This window comes from Athalia rosae, chromosome 4 (genome assembly GCF_917208135.1).
Source record: "Athalia rosae chromosome 4, iyAthRosa1.1, whole genome shotgun sequence".
Lineage (NCBI taxonomy): Eukaryota > Metazoa > Arthropoda > Insecta > Hymenoptera > Athaliidae > Athalia > Athalia rosae.
In genome coordinates, this window is record NC_064029.1 from 6,767,229 (window position 1) to 6,788,207 (window position 20,979).

A 20,979-nucleotide genomic window follows, 5' to 3' on the forward strand; every position below is an offset into this window, starting at 1 on the left:
GGAGGGCGCGCCTCTTATAAACTCGAGTGTTGGCTCGTTCCCCAGCTTAGTGACCGCTCGCGCATCACCCCGGCCCTAATATTCGCGTCGCGCAATTACTTATCTCAGGTTTAGATGGTACCGAGGACAGCGGCGGTAATCCTGCTGAGTGACCCGGTCGTGCTCCTGCATTGATTTTTTAACGTACACAGAAGTTTTTTCATTCACTTTCCGAGTAATCGAAACTGTCGGCTCAGTTGCGCATAATATAATCCCGGCGAAAAAATGCGGCGGTACGGATTAAACGTGGCATTTGGAACCGTAGGGTGTATTTTCTTTGCCGTTCTTTGTCTGGCTGATATTTCCCCGATCGAGGAAGCCCAGGAGGACGACTCCGTCGTAGTTGAAGGTGAGTTTTAACTCAGGACGGTTCACCGAACTCCTTTTGCCCGCTTGATCCCGTATGCAATCAGCGTACGCGTACGGCTCGCAGAATTTCATATTAGCAAGTCCGAGGCGTGAAACTAAGAATCAACAATAGTTTCCCCTCGAGTATTCGTAGGACTTCAGATTCTTTCGACGATCGTTGTGGACAGTTGACTAGTTTTGTTTTCGTCTTTTGCATTTTCGGAACGAAACAGCCGCCGATATATCAAAATCGCAGGATCGCTTGGGTCGTAATATAGCCTGGCAGACTCCGGGAACCGCGGTGGACTTGAGAAATGGTAGCCCTTGTCTCACGTCAAGAGGCGAAGTCGGCAGATGCGCAACTTTCAGGGAATGTTATCCGTACTTCAAAGTTCCCGATCTCAGCGCGTTCGAGGGATGGATCCTCGGAGTTTACGATACGTGCAGCTACGTCGACGGCAACGGCCACATGACCTTCGGTGTCTGCTGTTCGAATCCACCGATAATTCCCGGATTTCCAGGCGTTACGGATCCCGGAAACATACCCATACCCGAAGAACCCCAGGTACGATATCCCTGCGTGTTCTCGAGTATTCAAATGAGATTCTCTTCGTAAAATACCGCTTTTTTGTTCAGGGGGAGTTGGAGGACGTAGACAAGGAGCATTCTCGCCCGCAAAGGCCCTCCTGGCCTCCTCCACTTCCGACACATTCGCCGGACAACACAATTCCACCGCTTCCGACGCATCCTCCGTCCGTGGGATATCCACCGATCACGCCTAAACCACCATTTTCAACGACAAAGAAACCATCGGGAACAACCTGGCCGACAAAGCAACCGGGCTGGTGGCCCACTACATCGGCACCAGCCAAGCCACCTTCCACCCCGGCGCCTGTCACACAGATCCCTCAAGGAGGTGGAGGTGCTGGAAGTCATGCGGTTTGCGGGGCTAAAAACGGCCCTCAGGATCAGAAACGCATCGTTGGAGGACACAGTACGGAAGTGGGAGAATGGCCATGGATGGCCGCACTTTTTAATAAGGGCCAACAATTCTGCGGTGGTTCGCTTATAGACGATACGCACATTTTGACTGCCGCCCACTGCGTCGCTCAGTGAGTTAACTCTGCCTTAATTAGAGCAATGTTTTTCGTCGCCTGCTCTGAATCATTAACTGAATATTTTCTTCATTCAGAATGAGTTCATGGGACGTTGCGGGACTTACGGTGCGGCTCGGTGATTACAACATAAGAACGAGCACCGAGGTCCGTCATTTGGAAAGACGCGTTCGCCGCATCGTGCGACACAGAGGATTCGACACTCGAACCCTTTACAACGACGTAGCAATATTAACTCTCGACAAGCCAGTACCGTTTACGGAACAAATAAGACCCGTCTGCTTGCCCACCGGATCGCAATTGTACACCGGAAAAACGGCGACGGTAATCGGATGGGGTTCACTGCGAGAAAGTAAGTGAGATTGCCCTCTCTTATTTTTGAGTTCCTCTATTCACCCCTTTCTCTTTTTGCTCGGATCAAAAATTACAGGCGGACCTCAGCCGGCGGTTTTACAGGAAGTCTCGATTCCCGTTTGGACCAATTCCGAATGCAGATCGAAGTATGGAGCAGCGGCACCCGGAGGAATCATTGAAAGTTTCTTATGCGCGGGTCGCGCGGCAATGGATTCGTGTTCGGTAAGTTTAGACAAGAAAAGCGTATCTTTTTTTACTCTTAGTGTTAAGAATGAGAACGAACGCATGAAACGCTGTTTATTATTTGCATAGGGTGATAGCGGGGGACCGCTGATGGTGAACGATGGAAGGTGGACGCAAGTTGGAATAGTTAGCTGGGGAATCGGATGTGGCAAGGGTCAATATCCGGGAGTCTACACCAGAGTGACGCACTTCCTCCCATGGATCAACAAAAATCTCAAACAATAGGAAGACGCGGAGATCGTGGATGTAATAGAAAATTAGTTCGTAGTTTGTCATGAGGTACGGAGGCGACTAATATATTTGAAAATGACAACTCCGTACCAAGTAGAGACAGGCCACACGTGGCTCAGAGGCTTCCTTCTTCTCGATGAATATAACAACTTTGCCTTAATTGTAACAGTGGAAAGAATATAACAACCCTTTCAAGTCGTAACAAAATACTTTATATCATTATCCATACTCACGTACGAAAATAGAAAAAAATAAAATTGTACATCTCAGCTATTATGATTGATCAGAGCAATCCTCTGATATAATTTTTCTCCCTATATTCCCGAGCTGCGACAATCCACACCTCCTATACGTCACAGTTGCTCACATTCAAGTGCTGTAGTATATTCCGAGCTGTAATCGAAAAACTAAATAACTTAAAAAAAAATCCAATAAATAAAATAAAGCAAAATCTTATTGTATGAAAAAACAACCCCACCTTGAAAATAACAAGTATCGTAGTTATCGTCTGGCTGCGGTATGAACGGCGGTGTTGCACTGAGCGGAACGTCCCAAGGAAATTCATTGAAAAGTGTCATGGATCGTACTTCAGTGGCGGTTGGCCTCGCTGAAGGATCGAGGTTCAGAAGAGCATCAACAGCTTCGACAGCTGCGGCTGAGAGAACTTCGGATTCCGTGGGCCACGGAATATCGCGAGCGAGAATATTGGCGAACACTGCCTGCGGTGTCTCATCGTTAAACGGAGGAAGACCCGTACAAAATTCGAAAAGACAAACTCCCAGAGCCCACCAATCAACGGCGGAGCCGTGCCCTTTTTTAAGGAGTAATTCGGGAGCTAAATAATCTGGGGTGCCCAGAATTCGATCGTCAGATCGCGAAATTGATTTACCCCCCCGTCGTACGGACTTCGGTGTTCTATAGGGTGTATGACTTCCTGCGGAACTAGCCCCCGGCGTTTTTATCGGAGATATACCCGGCGGTGATCCATGCTGGTCCTCGGTCCCCATATGGATGTTAGGGGCTGATTTGGACGTAGATTGCGGCAACTCAAACCTGGTTGCCTTGACTAGAATTGGCTTATCGCTTTCACTCGCCTGATGCCGGTCTTCCATCAGGTGATTTCGATTACGATTTTGAAGTGGATGGTGGCTGTGATTTTCACGACTCACATCGTTATCTTCAGGGGTACCGTCTCCGCGACTCCTTCTTTGCTTCATCGATGACACTGGGGTGCTGAATGCGACTCCCCCGCTGCTACCACCACCTTCTTCTCCATTGATCGCCTTAACATCAGCGATCGCGGGGTGGGTGGGACTTGTACACGAGAATGATGTTCCCCTATTCTTCCTTTTCGGAGTCGAATCGACGTCCAATTCCAAAGCGAGGATTTCTGTCGTCAGACCAGATGGGGCGGGCGCCGCATTCCTCTTTCGTTTTGTTCCTCTTGTAAAAGATATTCCACTACTGCTCAAGGGACTGGTGTGATCTAATCGCCGATTCGGCCATTCAGCTTCCAGCGTCGACTCATCTTCGGTCTCCCCTTTGCTGCTGTCAACCCGTGTGACCAAGCTCGAAGCTTCGCAAGTATGAAAACTGCTGCCTGTACTATCCTCCTCGCCATCATCAACGAGTTTTCCGTTAATACCCTTGCTCACTGTATCATTTTCGTCACCGAGTCGTAAGTCCTCTGCAGATTGGAAGGGACTAATTCCGGAAACTTGAGAGTAATCAGCCGATGCTGCATTGGAAGAAACAAATGACGCACCAGAAAGTCCAATGCTTTTTCTGGAGCCCTGACTTAAGATCGACATAAGATTCGTTGGGGCATTATTCCTTGGGCTACCGCATGAAATATTTAAATCCAATGTGGATTTTTGCCCAGATCCAAAAGACAAGTGAGAGGTGAGAGAGAGGAGCTGACCAGGGGTTCTGGAGAGTAGACTTGGAGTGCAATTCACCAGATCGGATATCTCCAAGTCTCTTTGCATTGCAGGTATCCTACTTAGTCCAAAGTCTGTTAGTTTTACATGACCCTGCCGGGAAAGCAGCATATTGTCTGGCTTTAGATCTCTATGGACAATGCCATGAGAATGTAGGTACTCCAGGGCGAGGCAAACTTCAGCTGTGTAAAATGCAGCCATTGATTCTTCCATGTAGCCACAATTGCCTAGGAGACTCTTAAGATCGCCGCCAACCATATATTCCATAACAAGATAAACGCTACTGATAGATTGCAAGGAGTAGAAGAGCTGAACACAGTAAGGGCTGCGGGTCAAAGCTAAGGCATTTCTTTCGATCACTACCTGTGATGCCATATTCTTATTTATCATCTCGTTTTTTTTCATTACTTTAATCGCATACATCTGCTCTGGGTTTGTCTTTTTGTAGCCAAGAAAGACCTTACCAAATGCACCCCTGCTTATTGGTTTCACTATTTTGAAATCCTGTATCTCTGGAACCTGTAGCAAGAGTTTAAATTACTAAATGTGATTTATTCTATGAAATAGAAGGCTTCATTACCAAGATTTCACTCACTTTAGCTGTCCGATTAACGATTTTTCCAATGGTATTAAAAATTGAATTATCTATTTGCTTGAGGTCCGATTGTGGTGTACACCCTCCAACTGGAATTCCCGAATCTTCCAGGATCCCAGAGTTAGAAATTTTAATTTCCTCATTGGACGGTTTATCTGGCATCTCCAGCCTGCTGTTATCCATTCGTTGACTAACCAAATTTCGCCTGGACTGTCTCTTAGGCGTTACTGATTCATACGCGGAATCCTCCAAAGAGATACACTCCACATTTCTATCGGAGGTCATGGACTAATCATAATGGGAATCACGTTATCAAACTATCTAATTTTTCTCTAATAACTTATCTACACCGGACCACGGTGGTTGCAATATACACACACATGTATTACTAACACGTATGAAGGATTTAAAAAGCCTACCACGAAGTAATCTGTCGCGCACAGATGGGACAAATATATTAGTAAAGAAGAAAGTACGTTCTGATACAAACGCGTACCACTAGCTGCCACTACTTTTATCTTCTTAAACTCTACACTTATTCCTTGGGCTGTAATCCGTGTGTACTGCGTGTCAGGCACACCAAGAAGGAATTGTTTGTGTAGTGTTAAAAATTTTCTGCAGCCAGGTTATGAAGTATGAACCGTGATAAAATCGTGTCAAGACGCTGGGTTGACGCTGGGGCTTGACAAAATTCACGGATAATGTGATACATCTTAAATCACAGTTAAGAATTTAAAGACTGTTACAAATTACCGCGGAGGTTAGGGCGTGGTAGTTTGTTAATATTTTTGTAATTAATATGACTACCCTACAACAATTTTCTTGTTACGCTTTGGCGGCTATCATTAGACTACTGTTAATTCACTCTGAATATCAAAAGATTATCGCTGATAGGGTCGAGGTATCTACTGCATTGAATTCCTGGAAAAAAGGTAAACCACTCTTCCAATCATTTCAAAAAGTCCACTTGTCAAATCCTGACTTGGCGCAGTCTGACTTTTTTTCTGTTGTCAACAGTTACAGAAGGCGTATATCTACGTGAAGCTGGCATCGACCCTTACACTGGAGATTTATTCCATGAAAGCCCTATTGGTCTTTATGTCTTTAGTTTCATGCAAAAGTACCTGTCATCATGGGTATTGAGCTGCATATTTGTCCTGACAGATCTGGTAACTGCCTGGATCCTTGGGGCTACTGCTCATCGCTACACGACTGAACTGGTAAGTAGACTAAATGAAGATTGAAACAAGACAAGTTGAATTTTCGTTGAATTATAAATTAACTTTCTTCAGATAGCCAAAGAGAAAAGAGAAGTGGCGACATACCAAGAGGAAACACGGGGTAAAGAAGTATCAGCTTCTTTGCCAGTGCCCATTACTCCAGGCTCCACTGTCAGCACTTCTGCACTTTTGGTTCCTGCAGCTTACTTGATTAACCCATACATAGTCTTCAATTGCGTGGGATTCACTACTACAGTGTTCACGAATTTCCTATTATCAGTAGCGCTCTACTCAATGATAACAAAGTCGAGACTATGGAGCTGCTTGACTATAGCATTGCTAACGTTGCAAGGGCTTTATCCTGTCACCCTTATGGTGCCTGCGATTATTTACTTAGCACGGAACAGTGATGGTGTGACTAAACCCATTCCCTATGGGAACATCGCGAAAACGATTGCAACGTTTATCAGCATTCTTTCAGCGTTGTACTTCGTTTCTTACAAAGTTACTGGGAGCTGGTCATTCCTGCAGAGTACGATAGGATTCATTTTAACAGTACCAGATTTACGACCAAACATTGGTCTCTACTGGTACTTCTTTACCGAAATGTTTGAACACTTCAGATGGCTATTTGTCGCCTCTTTCCAAATAAACGTAGGGCTCCTATATGTTGCCCCCCTTGCACTGAGATTCCGCCGAGATCCGATGCTTCTAGCTTTTTCATATCTGGCGATTGCAGCTATTTTCAAATCATATCCTTGTCTTGGAGAAGTCGGATTTTACATGGCATTGCTACCGATGTGGAAGCACCTATTCCCACGTAAGTAAAGATTTATGTGTTGTTCGATTTTTGAAACGACCGCATCCGACAACTCGTTACTGTACCGAGACATCTTTATGTTTTCAGATATGCAGCAAGGATTCATCGTTAGTTGTTTTCTCCTCTCCTGCACAGTGTTTGCGCCAACGGTTTGGCACCTTTGGATCTACTCGCGATCTGCAAACGCAAATTTCTACTTCGGGGTCACTCTGGCCTTTGCCATTGCTCAAATTTTCTTGGTGACGGACGTTCTATTTGCTAGCGTAAAACGGGAATTTTCACTGCACCACGGTCTCTCGAGGGTAATTCACGGAAACACGGCAAAACTTTTGCTCGAGTAATATCAACAGACTATGAAATACATTCCCATGTCAGATTATAAGAATCTACCGATGTCACAATATAGTTAACAGTTATTGAGCATTCGATGGATTCGCTCGAAAAACCAGCTATCTCACATTTGAAATGCGTCGCGATAGCCAATTTTTCAGGTGAATCCGAAATAGCCGATTTTTTTAGGCGGCCGTCGAAGTTGTTGAAACTTAGGATAGGATAGAATAAATTACAATAACGTAAGACGATGGGCACGTGCCACAGTATCCGTTAGGCTGTTCATATTTTGTAACTATTGAACTTGCTCTTTAATTCTGAGTCTAATTTATTTAGAATAAAACATCCTGCCCGCCTGGATAAAAACGAATTACTATAACTTTATTACTACCATTCCCAACTCCTCAAAGTTTATCTTAGAACATTATTTTATTGGAGCAACTGCGGGCCACTAAATTGCATGGAAGAGGAAGGACAATTAAAATTTGTCTCGTTACCCGCGCAAGGATATAAAAAACAGTATCAATAAATAAGATATTCTGGTCACGCTTTCACGGCGTATCGATCACTCTATACCATGAATATAAAAACTTAGCAGACTCATAATAAATCAAACGCGAATCCTGAAACACGTACGCGTATCACGCGTGAATAAGTTAGGTCTTTATAACTCACCTGCAGCGGGGTGCCGGCCTTTCTGCAGCCTATAGATAGGCAGCAGATTCTTCGGAATCACTTTCTCCAGTCGCATGGTTATACCCAGTATTCGTTTCTTCATCTTGTAAAAGCCATAAAATTTAATTCCTATATGACAAAAATTACCTGTTCAAATCCGAATTACCATGAAGTTTTTTTTCAAAACAATTTCCTTGTCGCTAGCCGAGCAAATGATATCATATCGGGCTGCTTTATAATTGCTGATCTCTGTTTCATTTTTACGTAATATGTTGTCTTTATAATACGTCCTGTATTTTTCACGCGATGCGGCAGATTTCTGATGGCGCAACCAATATGTTGGCGCTAAAGTGTGTCAAAGTAGTCATTCAAATCGCATGCTTTAATTAATTATTAGTTACAATTAGATTTACGTATTTTTACAGTCATATCAATGGGACGATAACCGTTATAGCATAATAATAACTGTAGAATTTGCCATTACGTGACAAGATAGAAAAAAAGGAGAGCGGAAATGATCGAATCGGAAAAAGAAATTTCACTCCTGAGGAATAAGGGACCCGCATTTATTCGCGCGTGCATTGCGTAGAACAAGAAGTAATAATAAGCAGAATAAGTCGGAAGTTTCACGCGATACTAAATCCCTACTAGAATGCAGTTATCTCACGAGAGTTCAGCTGCCGTCTCTACAGCCTCCGAAATAAAGAAAAGGAGAAATACAGGTAAAAACTTTGTTCTGAGAATACAGTACACGAACGGAACTCCGCCGCAACACCTCCTTCTTCGCCTTCGCCGGGGCGTCATTTTATATCGCCGATGCCGGTCTCTTCGTAATATAAAAGGGGGCCCCCGCTAAGGTGTCGCACTCAAGTGCGTTAATTTTGACCGGAACCAGTACAGCGCGCCCACCTCAGGATTTAATGAGTCTTTATTTCATCGAAATTATTTATTCTCAATCGTGATCGGTTTGAGGAAGTGTGAGAAGATTTGCATTTAAAAAAAAAATTACCAAAGCACTGCTATTCCCACGATGAAGGGGTCGCTGATTTTTTTAACTCTACTAGCGGTAGTTCTCGCTGCAAAAATCCCGAATAAATACGACAACGTGGACGTCGACAAGATCCTAGGAAATGATCGCATTCTGAATAATTATATACGATGCTTGATGGACGAGGGGTCTTGTACCGCGGAAGGGCGAGAATTGAAAAGTAAGTATCCAGTGAATAGGATTTTTCTAATAATTCATCATTGATATATAATTTGGAATACCGATAGAAGACGAGAATGCAACAGAGTTCAATATACTCTCACCATTGCGTAAGACTTACTATCAACTTTCACGATTGCCATTGCACTCTCAGCTAACGACTACAACCCACTTGTGCGTATACGCGCTGAAAATTAATATTCACACAAAAAATATCTAATATTATAACTGAAAATTAAATTAATTGCGAAAACTGACTGCAAATACTAAAAATTATGATAATTCAACTGATCGATAATTGAATTAATACTAATATCCAGTTGACCGTAAAATGTTTAACTTTAAATTCAAGTTTCGTTCTGTGTGGTCTCCATATTTAATTGCGACCACCGTATATGATACACAGACAGGATATTTTTGGATTTAAAAATGATCACTGATATATGGATAGACTCGAAATGGTCGGTAATCATTAATGAGAGACTTAGAAGGCTTAGTTAATTGCCACAATACGCGGGGATATGTCGATCGAAAATATCTGCACGCGTACGAGTGCGTAATAATAATCGCGTGCTTGAAATTATAATGATCATTATTGCGAGCTAGCCGTACGTGTTTGAGTTGCAAGGATGTTAAATTTGATTCTCGGGACTTAATTTTCTCGTTATACTTTTAGCTTATCAATTTTTTTAAATGACCCAATGCAACAAATCAAATGCAGAAGAGCCACCAATGACCCGTAAAATTTTATTTTATTCATTACAGAAACCCTGCCTAACGCTCTCTCTTCGGGATGTGACGAGTGCAATGATATACAGAGAAGCACAGCAATAAAAGTAATCGATCATCTGAGAACTAAGAGACCCAGGGACTGGGAAAGACTAACTGCTAAGTACGACGCTCGCGGAGAATATAAAAAACGTTACGAGACGCTACTCGCAACAAAGAGGAGCTAGATTTTTTACTCTACTCAAAATGATCAATTGAACGATGTTATCGTTAATTGTAAATCAATATTGTGATCTAAGGTTTGATAAGTATTCATCGACAATAAAGTATAAGTCCCATAAAAATTAATTCGTCTAAAGGAAGTAAGAATTCTCCGGTCAGATATTATTTGCATTTATTACAAAGTCCAAAAAAATCGGTGCATGATGAAACTGAGACATTGTCAAATCTATTTTACGTACCATGGTCTGCGAAGTGTCAGAAATTTTGGCAGGATCCCGAGTAATGGGTTCACTGACTCCTGTCGAACAGACGTCATGGAAAATCATTGGATTAATCCTGCTTGCTGTTTATTCAACACGTCTTTTTTTAACGAGGGACCCAAGCTGAAACATGAAAGGCAACGACGATATTGTATGAATAATATCCTAATCTTTTGACGGCATTTATTTTTTTCCGAATTATCTTTCATCTGATACTTACAAGGTCTGAAATAGCAGGCAAATTGTTGGTTTGATCGGTAACCGGATTTTCTGGTTCACGGATTTCTTTGGCCGGATTAGACTTTTTCATATTTCTGTGTTGTGGGAATGTGGGCATCAACTTTGGATCACAGGCTATAAGTAAAAATTGAACTACCATGAGTATCCCATACATAGACCAAATTGCTCTCAAACACCACAATCAGTTATTTAAGCAAGAGTAACTAACGTAAGGGAGCTTCTTTGAAATAACTACTCTGCAGACATTCCTCCGCCGTAGCTCTCTTCTTTGGGTCGTACATGAACAAGAAGTTGAGCAGTCTCAGGCCAGCTGCGCTTAGCCACGGAAATCTTTGTTTCAGGTTATTGTATGGTTGCTGCTTCAATGAAAAATTTTGCAAAGCCGGTAGTGAATTAAATTCAGGCCAAATTGCCTCGCTGGGTGTTCCCAACAAGTCTACAATCAATTCCAATTGAGCGATTTCTGACCTCCCAGGCAAGAGCGGCCTATGACCAAGTAGTTCACCTAAATCAAATAAAACGGGATATAGATTACCAGACTTCAGTTAGATTAAACAGTCTTTGATGCCTTTGACGTACCTAGAATACATCCAGCGGCCCACATATCCACCGAGGTTGTCTGGGTTTTGGCTTGAAGAAGTAATTCGGGAGCTCTGTACCATAAAGTTACTACTCTAGGGGTCATTGGAGTTAAAGGTAATCCAAACCATCTAGCCAATCCAAAGTCAGCAATCTTAACACAGCCTTTATCAGTCATTAGGAGATTTGAAACCTTGAGATCTCTATGAACGACGAAATTATGATGAAGATACCTCAGGCCTTTAAGAACTTGCAGCACAATGCATTTCACTTGACTTTCAGAGAATGGGGCTTGCATGTTGTCTAACAAACTGGCCAAATCTTGTTCACAGTATTCCATTGCTAGGAATATACTTTCTAGGCTTCTTCCAACCACAACTTCTTTCAAGTGAACTATATTTTCATGTCTGCAGGATAATAGAACACTGATTTCTCGCAAGCCGCTCACAGGCAGCCCATCTTTCTCATGTTCCATACGCACTTTTTTTAAGGCAACAACTTTATCAGTTTTTGTGTCTCGTGCGCGATATACTATCCCATAAGTTCCTTCGCCAATTCTGTTCACCTTCTCAAATTCAGATACAAATCTGCATTTGCCAAGCTGTGATACAAAACGAAATTTAATCAGTATAGGAGTACATGGAACGATTTGCTGATTTCTATTAAATAGCGCAAAAGTGAAAAATCTTACAATATCTTGCTCAGGAATTTCCATAGGTTTTCCAGTTAAAAATGAAGTTAGCACACCCTTGCGAGTTATCGGTGCTGTGGGATCTGGTCCAGCCTCAGCGGATGACTTTTTATCAGTGTCATTATTCTCTGCAGATTTTTTATCCACACTTTCTTCTATAATCAATCGAATAGGATTATCAGGGTTATTAGAGTATAACCTCTAGTGCCGGCAGAGACGGCATCGTTGCTTATAAAATTACCTTTCGTCATTTTCGATGAATATTTTTCGCGAATCGGCTTGAGAGAGTAATGATACGGTAGTCTTATTCACACTACGTTAAAAATCATCAGGTTTCACAACTTATTGCCACAATCAGTTACTCTTTTTCCTGTACATACAATCAATAAAATCAATGTTTACAATAGTACCATGGGATCGCACGAGGATCGTTTCCATCCACGCATTGAACTCTCGGAAATATCACTGTGCGCCATCTGACAGCTCTGCTGGTGAAGAACGAAGCTAAAGTGCACCAAAATATCGCCTTATTCAAAGGCAATAAACTTTTCTTTAATGAAACACTAATAACATTTAATCAGGCTCTACGAAGCACTATACAATATAATTTTATAAGAAACCTGCTGCTGGATTTGCGATAAAGATCGGATCAGAAGTTGAAATAAATAAATGATTGTGGGCGATGATGGAGATTTTATTATAATAAATAATAGATTTACGCTGATTCAAATCGCCTCCTTATGTTACAGCTAATTTAAAATTCATAAGGATTACAAAATATCGGATTGTATAATAGGAAAATCGGTTCATTCTCACTTTGGGATATTTATGATGTATGACGAACAATAAAGTTCTTCTTTTTCATTTGAATCACATCCAATTTGAATTCAACCCAAGGCAAAACACCCACACACCTATATTTTCAGTTTTAATCAATAAATCGATTTCTTCAACAATTATTCGGGTGACTTGTAGAATCAGATATTGAGATACTCGTAAAAGTAACTGGACATTTCAATCCATTTGCGGTGATATTTGTAATGACAATAATATTTTTACCCCCTCAGAAGCGCCGCGAGCTTAATTCGCAATGAAAATGTCAAGGTTTCTCGCTTGTAGAGCACCGCGGAAACGCTATATATACTAAATTACAGGTATAATAATGGAAAAATTTAACTGAAATAAGGGCATGACTTTTCAGCGTCAGACATTCCCTGGCGTACCGGATCGCATGCACCTGGATGGATATGATATGGACAGGTATTTATGACGGAGACTAGGATGGGCCTAACGTCAGTATAAATATATGATGGAACATGCGAATCATGCCTCAGAATAATCTTTTCAGTGTGTAGGAAGTTGTCGACATTTCTCATATCTGCTTCACACTTCGCGCTAGTATAACTCGACATTCCTTTATTATATTTTATCATGATCTATTGATATCTATTAATCATATTCTCAATAGAATTGAAAATTTCAAACTTGCTGGAATATACCAAAGACCATTATAGATGGATCCGGCATTAGAATTTATATGTTATACTGCATAGCACACTTATTATGAGCATACGTATGCAAATAAGCAAGTGTGAAATTCATACGCGATGCACGCTGACAGTTGTTGAAGTATATAAGTTTCGCAACGAATTATGATTGTCCATTGTTATTCGTTGGTGGATCAGACTCGCCTACTCCTACAATTTCATATCCAATATCTATGTATCTATCATGTATCAAAAGTTTTATCAGAATCTTTAGGCCACTTTTGTTGTAACGTTCAAATATTATAGAACCGCCTTTCGAGGGCCCCCATTATGCCGGTATAAATACACTATATGCCTACAATTCGTGACTCACGAATTCATTTATATTTGAGTTTATTATTTCTAGTTGAAAAAAAATCTTCAAAAAAACTCCAATACGATTATTATCTTACAACCACAAAAAACTACGAGGTATATAATAATGAAACAAAGGGGTGAACAAAAAAAAAACCCAATTGTACATCTTCCGCGTTGTTATAACAGGTACTGTTATAATGGCTCTGTTTTTTTATTTTGTAAAACTAGTCCTCTCCCAACATTGATCTTTTGAAATTTTTCGGCCTAGCTGAGATCATCTAAGATTGATGATCTTCCAAGAGTTGTGATGTAACAATTTTATAACGCGATGGCTGTTTCATGCGTTCGAGAATATTACTTAAAAATATTATTTTGACAGAACTTTAATTCAAGATTTTTTATCAACGAACAATTACTATTCTATGATACGCCTTTCCAAACCAACGAGACACGCACGCATTGTAATTGAAATTTGGAAAGAGAAAAAAATTGCACACCTATTGAATCGATCATATTCAATTAATCCGTAACATGGTATAAAAATGTTACAGCAGACCACGAAACATGATGACGATTATAATAATTTTTTACTTGTTATTTTTAGTTTTATCGCAATATCATCCGATCCTTGAGGCGCGGCCGGCGTAGGTATTCGTTTATAACTTTGAATATTCCCAAAATTATCTATTCGGTAATATAATAATACAAAGAGGTGGAATATAGTCGTATGCTCATGCAAACGGTGGAACCTGATGTAATTTTAACAACTGTCATACATAGTAATGTAATTATTATACAAAAGACGAACATTCGTTTAACCGGAGAACAATCCATCATACGCGCATGTTACTCTAGGTAGTTATGAGTTCACTGAGCTTGATAAAATACCTTGGTCAAGATATAACGCGTAAAAGGAATTATGAGATGTATTTTTTACACGGATGTATAATTTTTCATGCACGCTTCAAAGGTTACGCTTTTCGACCATACTCCGGTACTGGATGAATAGTTATAAATAACTTGGGCATATTCTCCCAGTTTTACTTCACCGCAGATTTCTGGGATCCAGATCCTAATGCTTCGGGTCAACTCGTGGGTTATTCAAGAAACGGGGGAGACATACGTAATAGAAGAAAAGAAAAAGTACCTGCCTATAACCATTGCCATTGAGAATAGATAGGCTGTAACTGCGATCCGAAATCCTCCTTTTTTTTTTATTATTGCATCGGTCAATTTTCAGATCGTCAATTTTCTAAGACTACACAGTTGAAAAGAATACATTCTCGCAAGGTTGAAGGCTATACCCCGAAACTTTTTTACGTGAAGTGCATGTTTTGGGTCAAGACATAGTGGAGATCAAGTACGTACAGAAATATGTAATTAGTCGTAAAATTTTACGGGCAAGAAAGACGCCGAAAAATTTTATGTACAAAAAAAAGAGAGAAGAGTGTTGAGGTAATCGTTTTAATACCACAGGGGTATTTAAAACGAAATGTTGACTAACGCCATGGGGCAAATAGAAGGAATAACTTTGATGCGCGGCTATTGTCGTTTTAACGTGGTCCTAAATATAAGCGTATTGATTTGAAAAAAAAAATTTTCACTACCTTGTGTGTTATACAATTTTTTTCTATCAATTCTAATAAGAAGATAAAGAAGATGGAGAAGAAGAAGAACCGAACCGCATATACATATGTATCTGTCACTAAATCTTTAATTGGCAGGAAACCAGTACAGCTTATTCAAAATAGTTTGTTTCGTAAGATACCGAAGAATGGTATAATTTAATCGTAAAAATCAAAGACCATCACGAACCAAATCACCTCGCGCTCATTGACTCTGATATCGAAGGTATATAGAAAATTATATACCAATATACTTAGCGAAATATGTGTTGTATCGAAGATAATTAAATGCCGAAAAATGAAAAAAGATAACGTGTCCAAATTAAATTAAGCGCAAAATTACATTGTGAGTAAGCACGTACTGCACGCTCCGATGTGTTAAAAAAAAAAAAGCACAGTCACCCACCGCGTGCGGATCGCTCGTATAAAAGGAATTTTGTAAAAACTTCACTTTCGTTCTCATGCTAGTTAAGATAAGAATCAAGGACGCTCGTTATTAAACGCTCATTCCTGATACATACCTACTTGTTCAATATACTCTACACACTTGGATTCATTCTTTTTTTTTGTCTATTTAATAGATAAAGATGTGGAACCGCAGCGCGAAGCATGAAGCATGAACGGGTCCTAGGATCTGCTCATCCCACGGTTGGAATTCCGAGCGAAACGGATTAGTATTGGAACAAAAAAAGGAAGAGAAAAAAAAAAGGAATGAACATTCTGGATACCAACCAATATTCAACTGCTGATATTTGTAGAAGAATCAGGTTTTCTTGATATATTAGTCCTTCTCGCCGATGATCGAGGTCCTCTTTGACCAACGCGTGCCTCGAGGTCGAAGGATTTTAAATAATAATTACGCGTATATATATATTTATTGACCTGTCCATGGGACATCCTATTTCTCCCAAAGGGTAATAAAAACGTTGCTGGATCGACCGATGTGACCGTAGAAGCTGCATGCGAATTTGGTGCGATGTTGGATAATTTCTATCAATATGATGCAATGAGAGGATGCTGCAGATGATGGGCATCACGTGAGAGAACCTGCGCTGCCCACCCTTGCACCTGAAATTTGCAAAACACTTTTTTTTATCAATGTTCGCAAACACGTATTCGTGCGATCGTTAATTTTCTCAATACACCTAGATCAACGCCGACGTTCGAATGGCGAAAAATTGGCAAGTATAGATGCCGATAATCGTCCACCGAATGTTCGAAATCTGTGGCTCGTTGCGATACATATAAATTGGCATCCTAAATTGGCGATCGCTGCCATATAAAATATAATATTGATCGAAAAGGCTGTACGATCATGTAGTCTCACACCTCACAGCGATGCGAGTGACTTGTGCACGTATGGGTAAATAATGACATAGAAGAAATATGTACGCACACACACACACAAACAAACACACACATGGAATTCTGTGGTCATTTTTTTCCCTTTTTTCTTTTTCATATTGCGTGATCAGCGTCCTCTCGTATTACGAATTCATTATCAAAGTATATAAATTAATTAGCTTCAAAAAATATTTGACTTTTAACTAATGCCATGGAGCATCTGTGTATATGTATATTGTATATATGCATATACCTGAAATACATCCGGTTTGATAATTTAAGACATGTATTACATACCAAAAAATCTTACGTGGTATATAAAATATACGCGTGAAAAATAAAATTGTTTTGGCGTTACCGGTTCTTCTTTGTTTCCCGCATGGCATCAGCGTTTTCAATATTTGAACAAAATAGGGAACACTGTGCCATACATAGAGAAATACATGATCAACATATTGCAAAATAATATAAAACTGATGGTAATACAATAAGAACAATTATTGAGGACCTTCCCACCTCCGACGCTTTATTCCGTTTGATTAATTTTGGTTTATTTCTCACGCTATTTAAAAATTTATAACTATAAATAATATCTATCTATGTATGTAATATTACGGTGAAGAGGTTTGCCTTGCAATTTGAAAACTTCACCGGATACATACGGTCACTGTATATATACATACGCCATTTACATAATATATTATCCATAAATAATAAATATTCCATGAATCTTCTGGAATACGTCTTTACGCTACGATTACACTATTACTACAGTTTTCGTCTTCACGTGACCATCTATTTTGAAAAATTAAAAGTGACCAAACAAAACGAGAATTAAATTTATTAAACAACAAAAGAAAAAGATTCAATGAACAACATCGTTTTTCTACGACGTTAAAACGCAATTCCAGATATATTACCACAAGCCATATACTATGCTAAAATCATGTATACCATACATAAACCATCCATGCAGCGGCAACGTGAAAAATGATCAAGTATAAATCCGACCTACATACACGCGAAATATTCACCAACACTTGTCGAATATAAATACACGCCTCCGAATGAAAATAATATAGTGGTAATAATAATAAGGATAATGATAATAATCATGTATACGATATAATTAAACTCGCGAATTATTTTACCCTTCTAACATATAAATTAACGCGGTGGTACTGGTACGGAAAAATTTTTGTCTTATGGTGCAGCTCGGCATGAAAAGCTGACAGGATAAACTCTCGCAGCAAATAACTCCTCAGCAGGCGGTTCTCCGGCTGCAAGTTATCTAGTAATTTTGCATGTAGTCCGGGACATTCGAATATTATAAACGTTTCAAAGTTTTATGAAAGATCGCGGTTGGCACGTGCTCATCAATTTATAATGTTATACACCCATGTAGCTAAATCTCGACTTAATTATGTAATAATCCTAACACGCGGTCCAGTCATCTTAACTGCGGCCACATGAATATCATAAATTATATTACATACGTGCCTACAGAGAGACATGTACCCGTATGCTAATTCAGGCGTATCCACAGAAAAAAGGAAATTATTTATGCAAATAAAGATTCAATAACGCAAAGGTGAGAAGCTTCCTAATTTCACACGAAGGGTCGTCGCGTACGGATTCAATACAATTATTTATAGCTGGGTAAAACCGCACCCTTCTGTTATTCACTCGAGCAATTAAGTTTTTGGAAATTATCATCAAAGTTATCATTGTTACAACGACAATCGTATAAACGAAACCGAAAAAGTGGATTCTCTGGTTTAATATCGCGAGAACTTACGGATTTAAATAATTTATAACTCGATGGATTTCGTAGTAGGTATGGATCCTAGCTAGCACTATGTCTTCTGGGCGTATGCGGTGTGTATGTGTTTCATAAATCGATTTCAGTTTCATGGATTAAAAACGAAAGTGACGCTGCGACGGTGCTGATCTCAGAAGGACGTAACACTTAAAAAGAGAAGATTTTTCTCCTCTTGCTATTTTTACATCGGGTTTTTTCTTTTCGATATCTCGAATACCTAAGTCGGAATTTTGATGGGCGGAGAAATATCCGGTTGGGAAAATTGTGATCAGACATCACGAGGAAACGTAGGCATCGGGTGACGGAATATTCCGGAGAGAAAAAAAAGAATCTTTCTCTCTTAGGCTCGTCGAAAATTTTCAAATAATTTCGGACACGTATATTTCACTTGATTATTATACGGGTTATGATGTTAGGTGCTCCTTACTTTATATTTATATCGAGTTATATAAAGTCACGCGCACTCTACTTTTACACGAGAGAGATGGAAAAAAATGAAAATGAGAGTCTTTTTTGAAACCTTCTGTGTAACGGCTGAAGATATCTATTATGCAATGTATGAAATTTTTTTGAATATAAATATCAGTTATAAATCGTATTCTTTCTTTTTTTTTTTTAAATATATGAACCGAGTACCTTACGTTTTGGCCTCTTTAATCATGAATATTTCATTCGATTCTTGGTCAATTAGCTGCAGATGTTTCATTTTCGATATGATATTACGCATGTGACCTCTTCGAATTTTTCGAACAGTGGCCGTTTCATGAGTAACTTCGTATAGGAATATATGTGTTTGTATGAAAAATTAGCATTTTCACGAGACCCGCACCTTTTCGATGGTTTTTTTCCCTTCGTTTCGTGTTTTTTTTTTTTTTTTCATCATTCACACTTTGCGTAATAAAGAAATTTCGATTCGGCAATTTCCATCTTTCAACGGATCGATCGGATTACATCGACCCGGTGTGCAGAAGCAGTATTTTTACATAAAATGACAATTTGACGATGCGGATCCTGCGTTAATTAGACAAGTGTGTGATGAAAATGTTATTACGGGTCAAAGACAATAAATGTACACTCGTCATTTTAAAGTGATTTAGGCGTTAATTATATGTTTATTGACAAGACTGACATTATCGTCACTTACGAGCCGCGCGTTGTTCATTAATTCTTTTCATAAATTACAAACAGACAACGCGGTTGAATCACGAATGACTGCAACTCCAAGTGTACACGATAATTGATAATTTCCTATACAATTAAATTTCCCAATGATCGCACGCTGTCGTTTTTCATAAATAAAAAAAAAAAACAACAACGTACAACGAGTGAAAAAAGAGAAAATAAGTCTGCAGTTTTCGTGTTATCAGTGTATGTTTCTTTTTGTTTTTTTAATATGTACATATATATATTCAATATGTAATTTATCCAAACATCGTCGTCATCCTGTTATCGTCGCGTGATTCTAATTTTTCATGTTGCTTTCATAGTAAGATCGTCTATTGCACGGGGCCTACGGGATAATATAAATGCGGCTGTTGTTTGGCGTATACGGCATCCCAATACGCTTCTTCTTCCGGATGAGCCGCGTTCCATTCCAAACTACGAAGAACGCTCTCTGGGGTTGGGTGAATGTGCGTACCCTCTGGACGGAATCCATTTTCGTCGGAGACGTAAGTCGTCTTGACTACTTCGCCATTGGGAGCTGTGTATTCCCATCCTCCTTGGACGGCCGGCGCTGGTTCTCCATGGGGGCCAGCTGGCACGGGGATGCTTCTTTCATTGACAGCGATTCCATTTTCGCTCACGTAATTCCAATTGTACGAACCGTCGATATTTTGTTCGTTGACTTGGCTGTGGATACGCGCTAATCCATCCCTGGTCAGTGGGACAACTGGAACTGCGGAGGCGGCGGCCACGAGGGCGAGGGTACAAATCTGCGAGGAGAAGAATTATAGAATTATGGACAACGTTTCAAAAAAATAAAATCCGCTTTTTTATTTCGAATATAAGTTCGGTTTTCTAGTTTTATAACTCCGGATTGGATAACAATCCAATCCAGATCCAATCGTAAGTATGTAGGAGTGAAAATCTTGACTTACGATGAATTTCATTGCTCCAGCTTCCACTGATCTGGTGGAGGATTTGAAAGGAATTGACAAAACTCGGTGACGATGGGGGATATTTATACAAGATCGGTAGCCATCCGTTCATTCCCCACTTGTATATATTTGGATTATAATATATGTATCTTTTAAATTTTCTCTCTATCTTTCTCTTTATGTCCCTCCGCGATCAGATATACCAGAAGTTTCCTATAACGAATTTATCACTTGTCGCCTAGCGTCGCTGACCTTTCACGTCGTCGGCTTTAAATCGATCGATTGGATAATCGAAAAAATATATTCGACTATATTTATGATATAATCCAAAAGTGCAGAATGCCTTATGACACATTACATTCAATGGGTGTTCGACGTTCCGACCAAAGGAATTAGCACCATTGATA

At 40.0% G+C, this 20,979-nt stretch overlaps 6 protein-coding genes and 1 long non-coding RNA gene across 8 annotated transcripts; 4 read left to right on the forward strand and 3 right to left on the reverse strand.

Annotated features, from left to right (window-relative positions):
- Positions 1-63: 63 nt before the first annotated feature.
- Positions 64-2,599, forward strand: LOC105692567 (proclotting enzyme-like). The gene is made up of 6 exons (XM_025747212.2): positions 64-388; positions 621-952; positions 1,024-1,499; positions 1,580-1,854; positions 1,933-2,078; positions 2,169-2,599. Exons 1-6 carry the CDS (start codon positions 265-267, stop codon positions 2,322-2,324), a joined length of 1,509 nt encoding a protein of 502 aa, XP_025602997.2. The 5' UTR covers positions 64-264; the 3' UTR covers positions 2,325-2,599.
- Positions 2,520-5,285, reverse strand: LOC105692699 (serine/threonine-protein kinase greatwall). Its single transcript, XM_012412075.3, has 3 exons — positions 4,866-5,285; positions 2,809-4,789; positions 2,520-2,723 (listed from the first exon to the last, which is right to left on the reverse strand). Exons 1-3 carry the CDS (start codon positions 5,148-5,150, stop codon positions 2,677-2,679), a joined length of 2,313 nt encoding a protein of 770 aa, XP_012267498.2. The 5' UTR covers positions 5,151-5,285; the 3' UTR covers positions 2,520-2,676.
- Positions 5,286-5,446: 161 nt separating this feature from the next.
- On the forward strand, positions 5,447-7,605 carry LOC105692701 (phosphatidylinositol glycan anchor biosynthesis class U protein). The gene is made up of 4 exons (XM_012412076.3): positions 5,447-5,797; positions 5,883-6,085; positions 6,158-6,905; positions 6,993-7,605. Exons 1-4 carry the CDS (start codon positions 5,665-5,667, stop codon positions 7,244-7,246), a joined length of 1,338 nt encoding a protein of 445 aa, XP_012267499.2. The 5' UTR covers positions 5,447-5,664; the 3' UTR covers positions 7,247-7,605.
- Positions 7,606-8,766: 1,161 nt separating this feature from the next.
- LOC105692703 (ejaculatory bulb-specific protein 3-like) lies at positions 8,767-10,194 on the forward strand. The gene is made up of 2 exons (XM_012412078.3): positions 8,767-9,118; positions 9,883-10,194. The coding sequence occupies exons 1-2, from the start codon at positions 8,941-8,943 to the stop codon at positions 10,071-10,073; spliced, it is 369 nt and encodes a 122-aa protein (XP_012267501.2). The 5' UTR covers positions 8,767-8,940; the 3' UTR covers positions 10,074-10,194.
- A 29-nt stretch (positions 10,195-10,223) lies between these two features.
- LOC105692702 (cyclin-dependent kinase 10) lies at positions 10,224-12,236 on the reverse strand. Of its 2 annotated transcripts, none has more exons than XM_012412077.3 (6): positions 12,080-12,236; positions 11,839-11,993; positions 11,148-11,748; positions 10,777-11,073; positions 10,549-10,682; positions 10,224-10,451 (listed from the first exon to the last, which is right to left on the reverse strand). In XM_012412077.3, exons 1-6 carry the CDS (start codon positions 12,087-12,089, stop codon positions 10,416-10,418), a joined length of 1,233 nt encoding a protein of 410 aa, XP_012267500.2. In that variant the 5' UTR covers positions 12,090-12,236; the 3' UTR covers positions 10,224-10,415. The 2 variants fall into 2 exon arrangements, with proteins under 2 accessions (XP_012267500.2, XP_020711807.2); XM_020856148.2 differs by having other exon boundaries at positions 11,839-11,990; positions 12,080-12,228.
- Positions 12,237-12,435: 199 nt separating this feature from the next.
- On the forward strand, positions 12,436-20,072 carry LOC125500712. The gene is made up of 2 exons (XR_007278156.1): positions 12,436-15,042; positions 15,889-20,072. It is a non-coding gene; the product is annotated as an uncharacterized LOC125500712 (long non-coding RNA).
- Positions 19,826-20,730, reverse strand: LOC105692568 (endocuticle structural glycoprotein SgAbd-1-like). The gene is made up of 2 exons (XM_012411859.2): positions 20,573-20,730; positions 19,826-20,407 (listed from the first exon to the last, which is right to left on the reverse strand). The coding sequence occupies exons 1-2, from the start codon at positions 20,582-20,584 to the stop codon at positions 19,970-19,972; spliced, it is 450 nt and encodes a 149-aa protein (XP_012267282.2). The 5' UTR covers positions 20,585-20,730; the 3' UTR covers positions 19,826-19,969.
- Between the last annotated feature and the right edge of the window lie 249 nt (positions 20,731-20,979).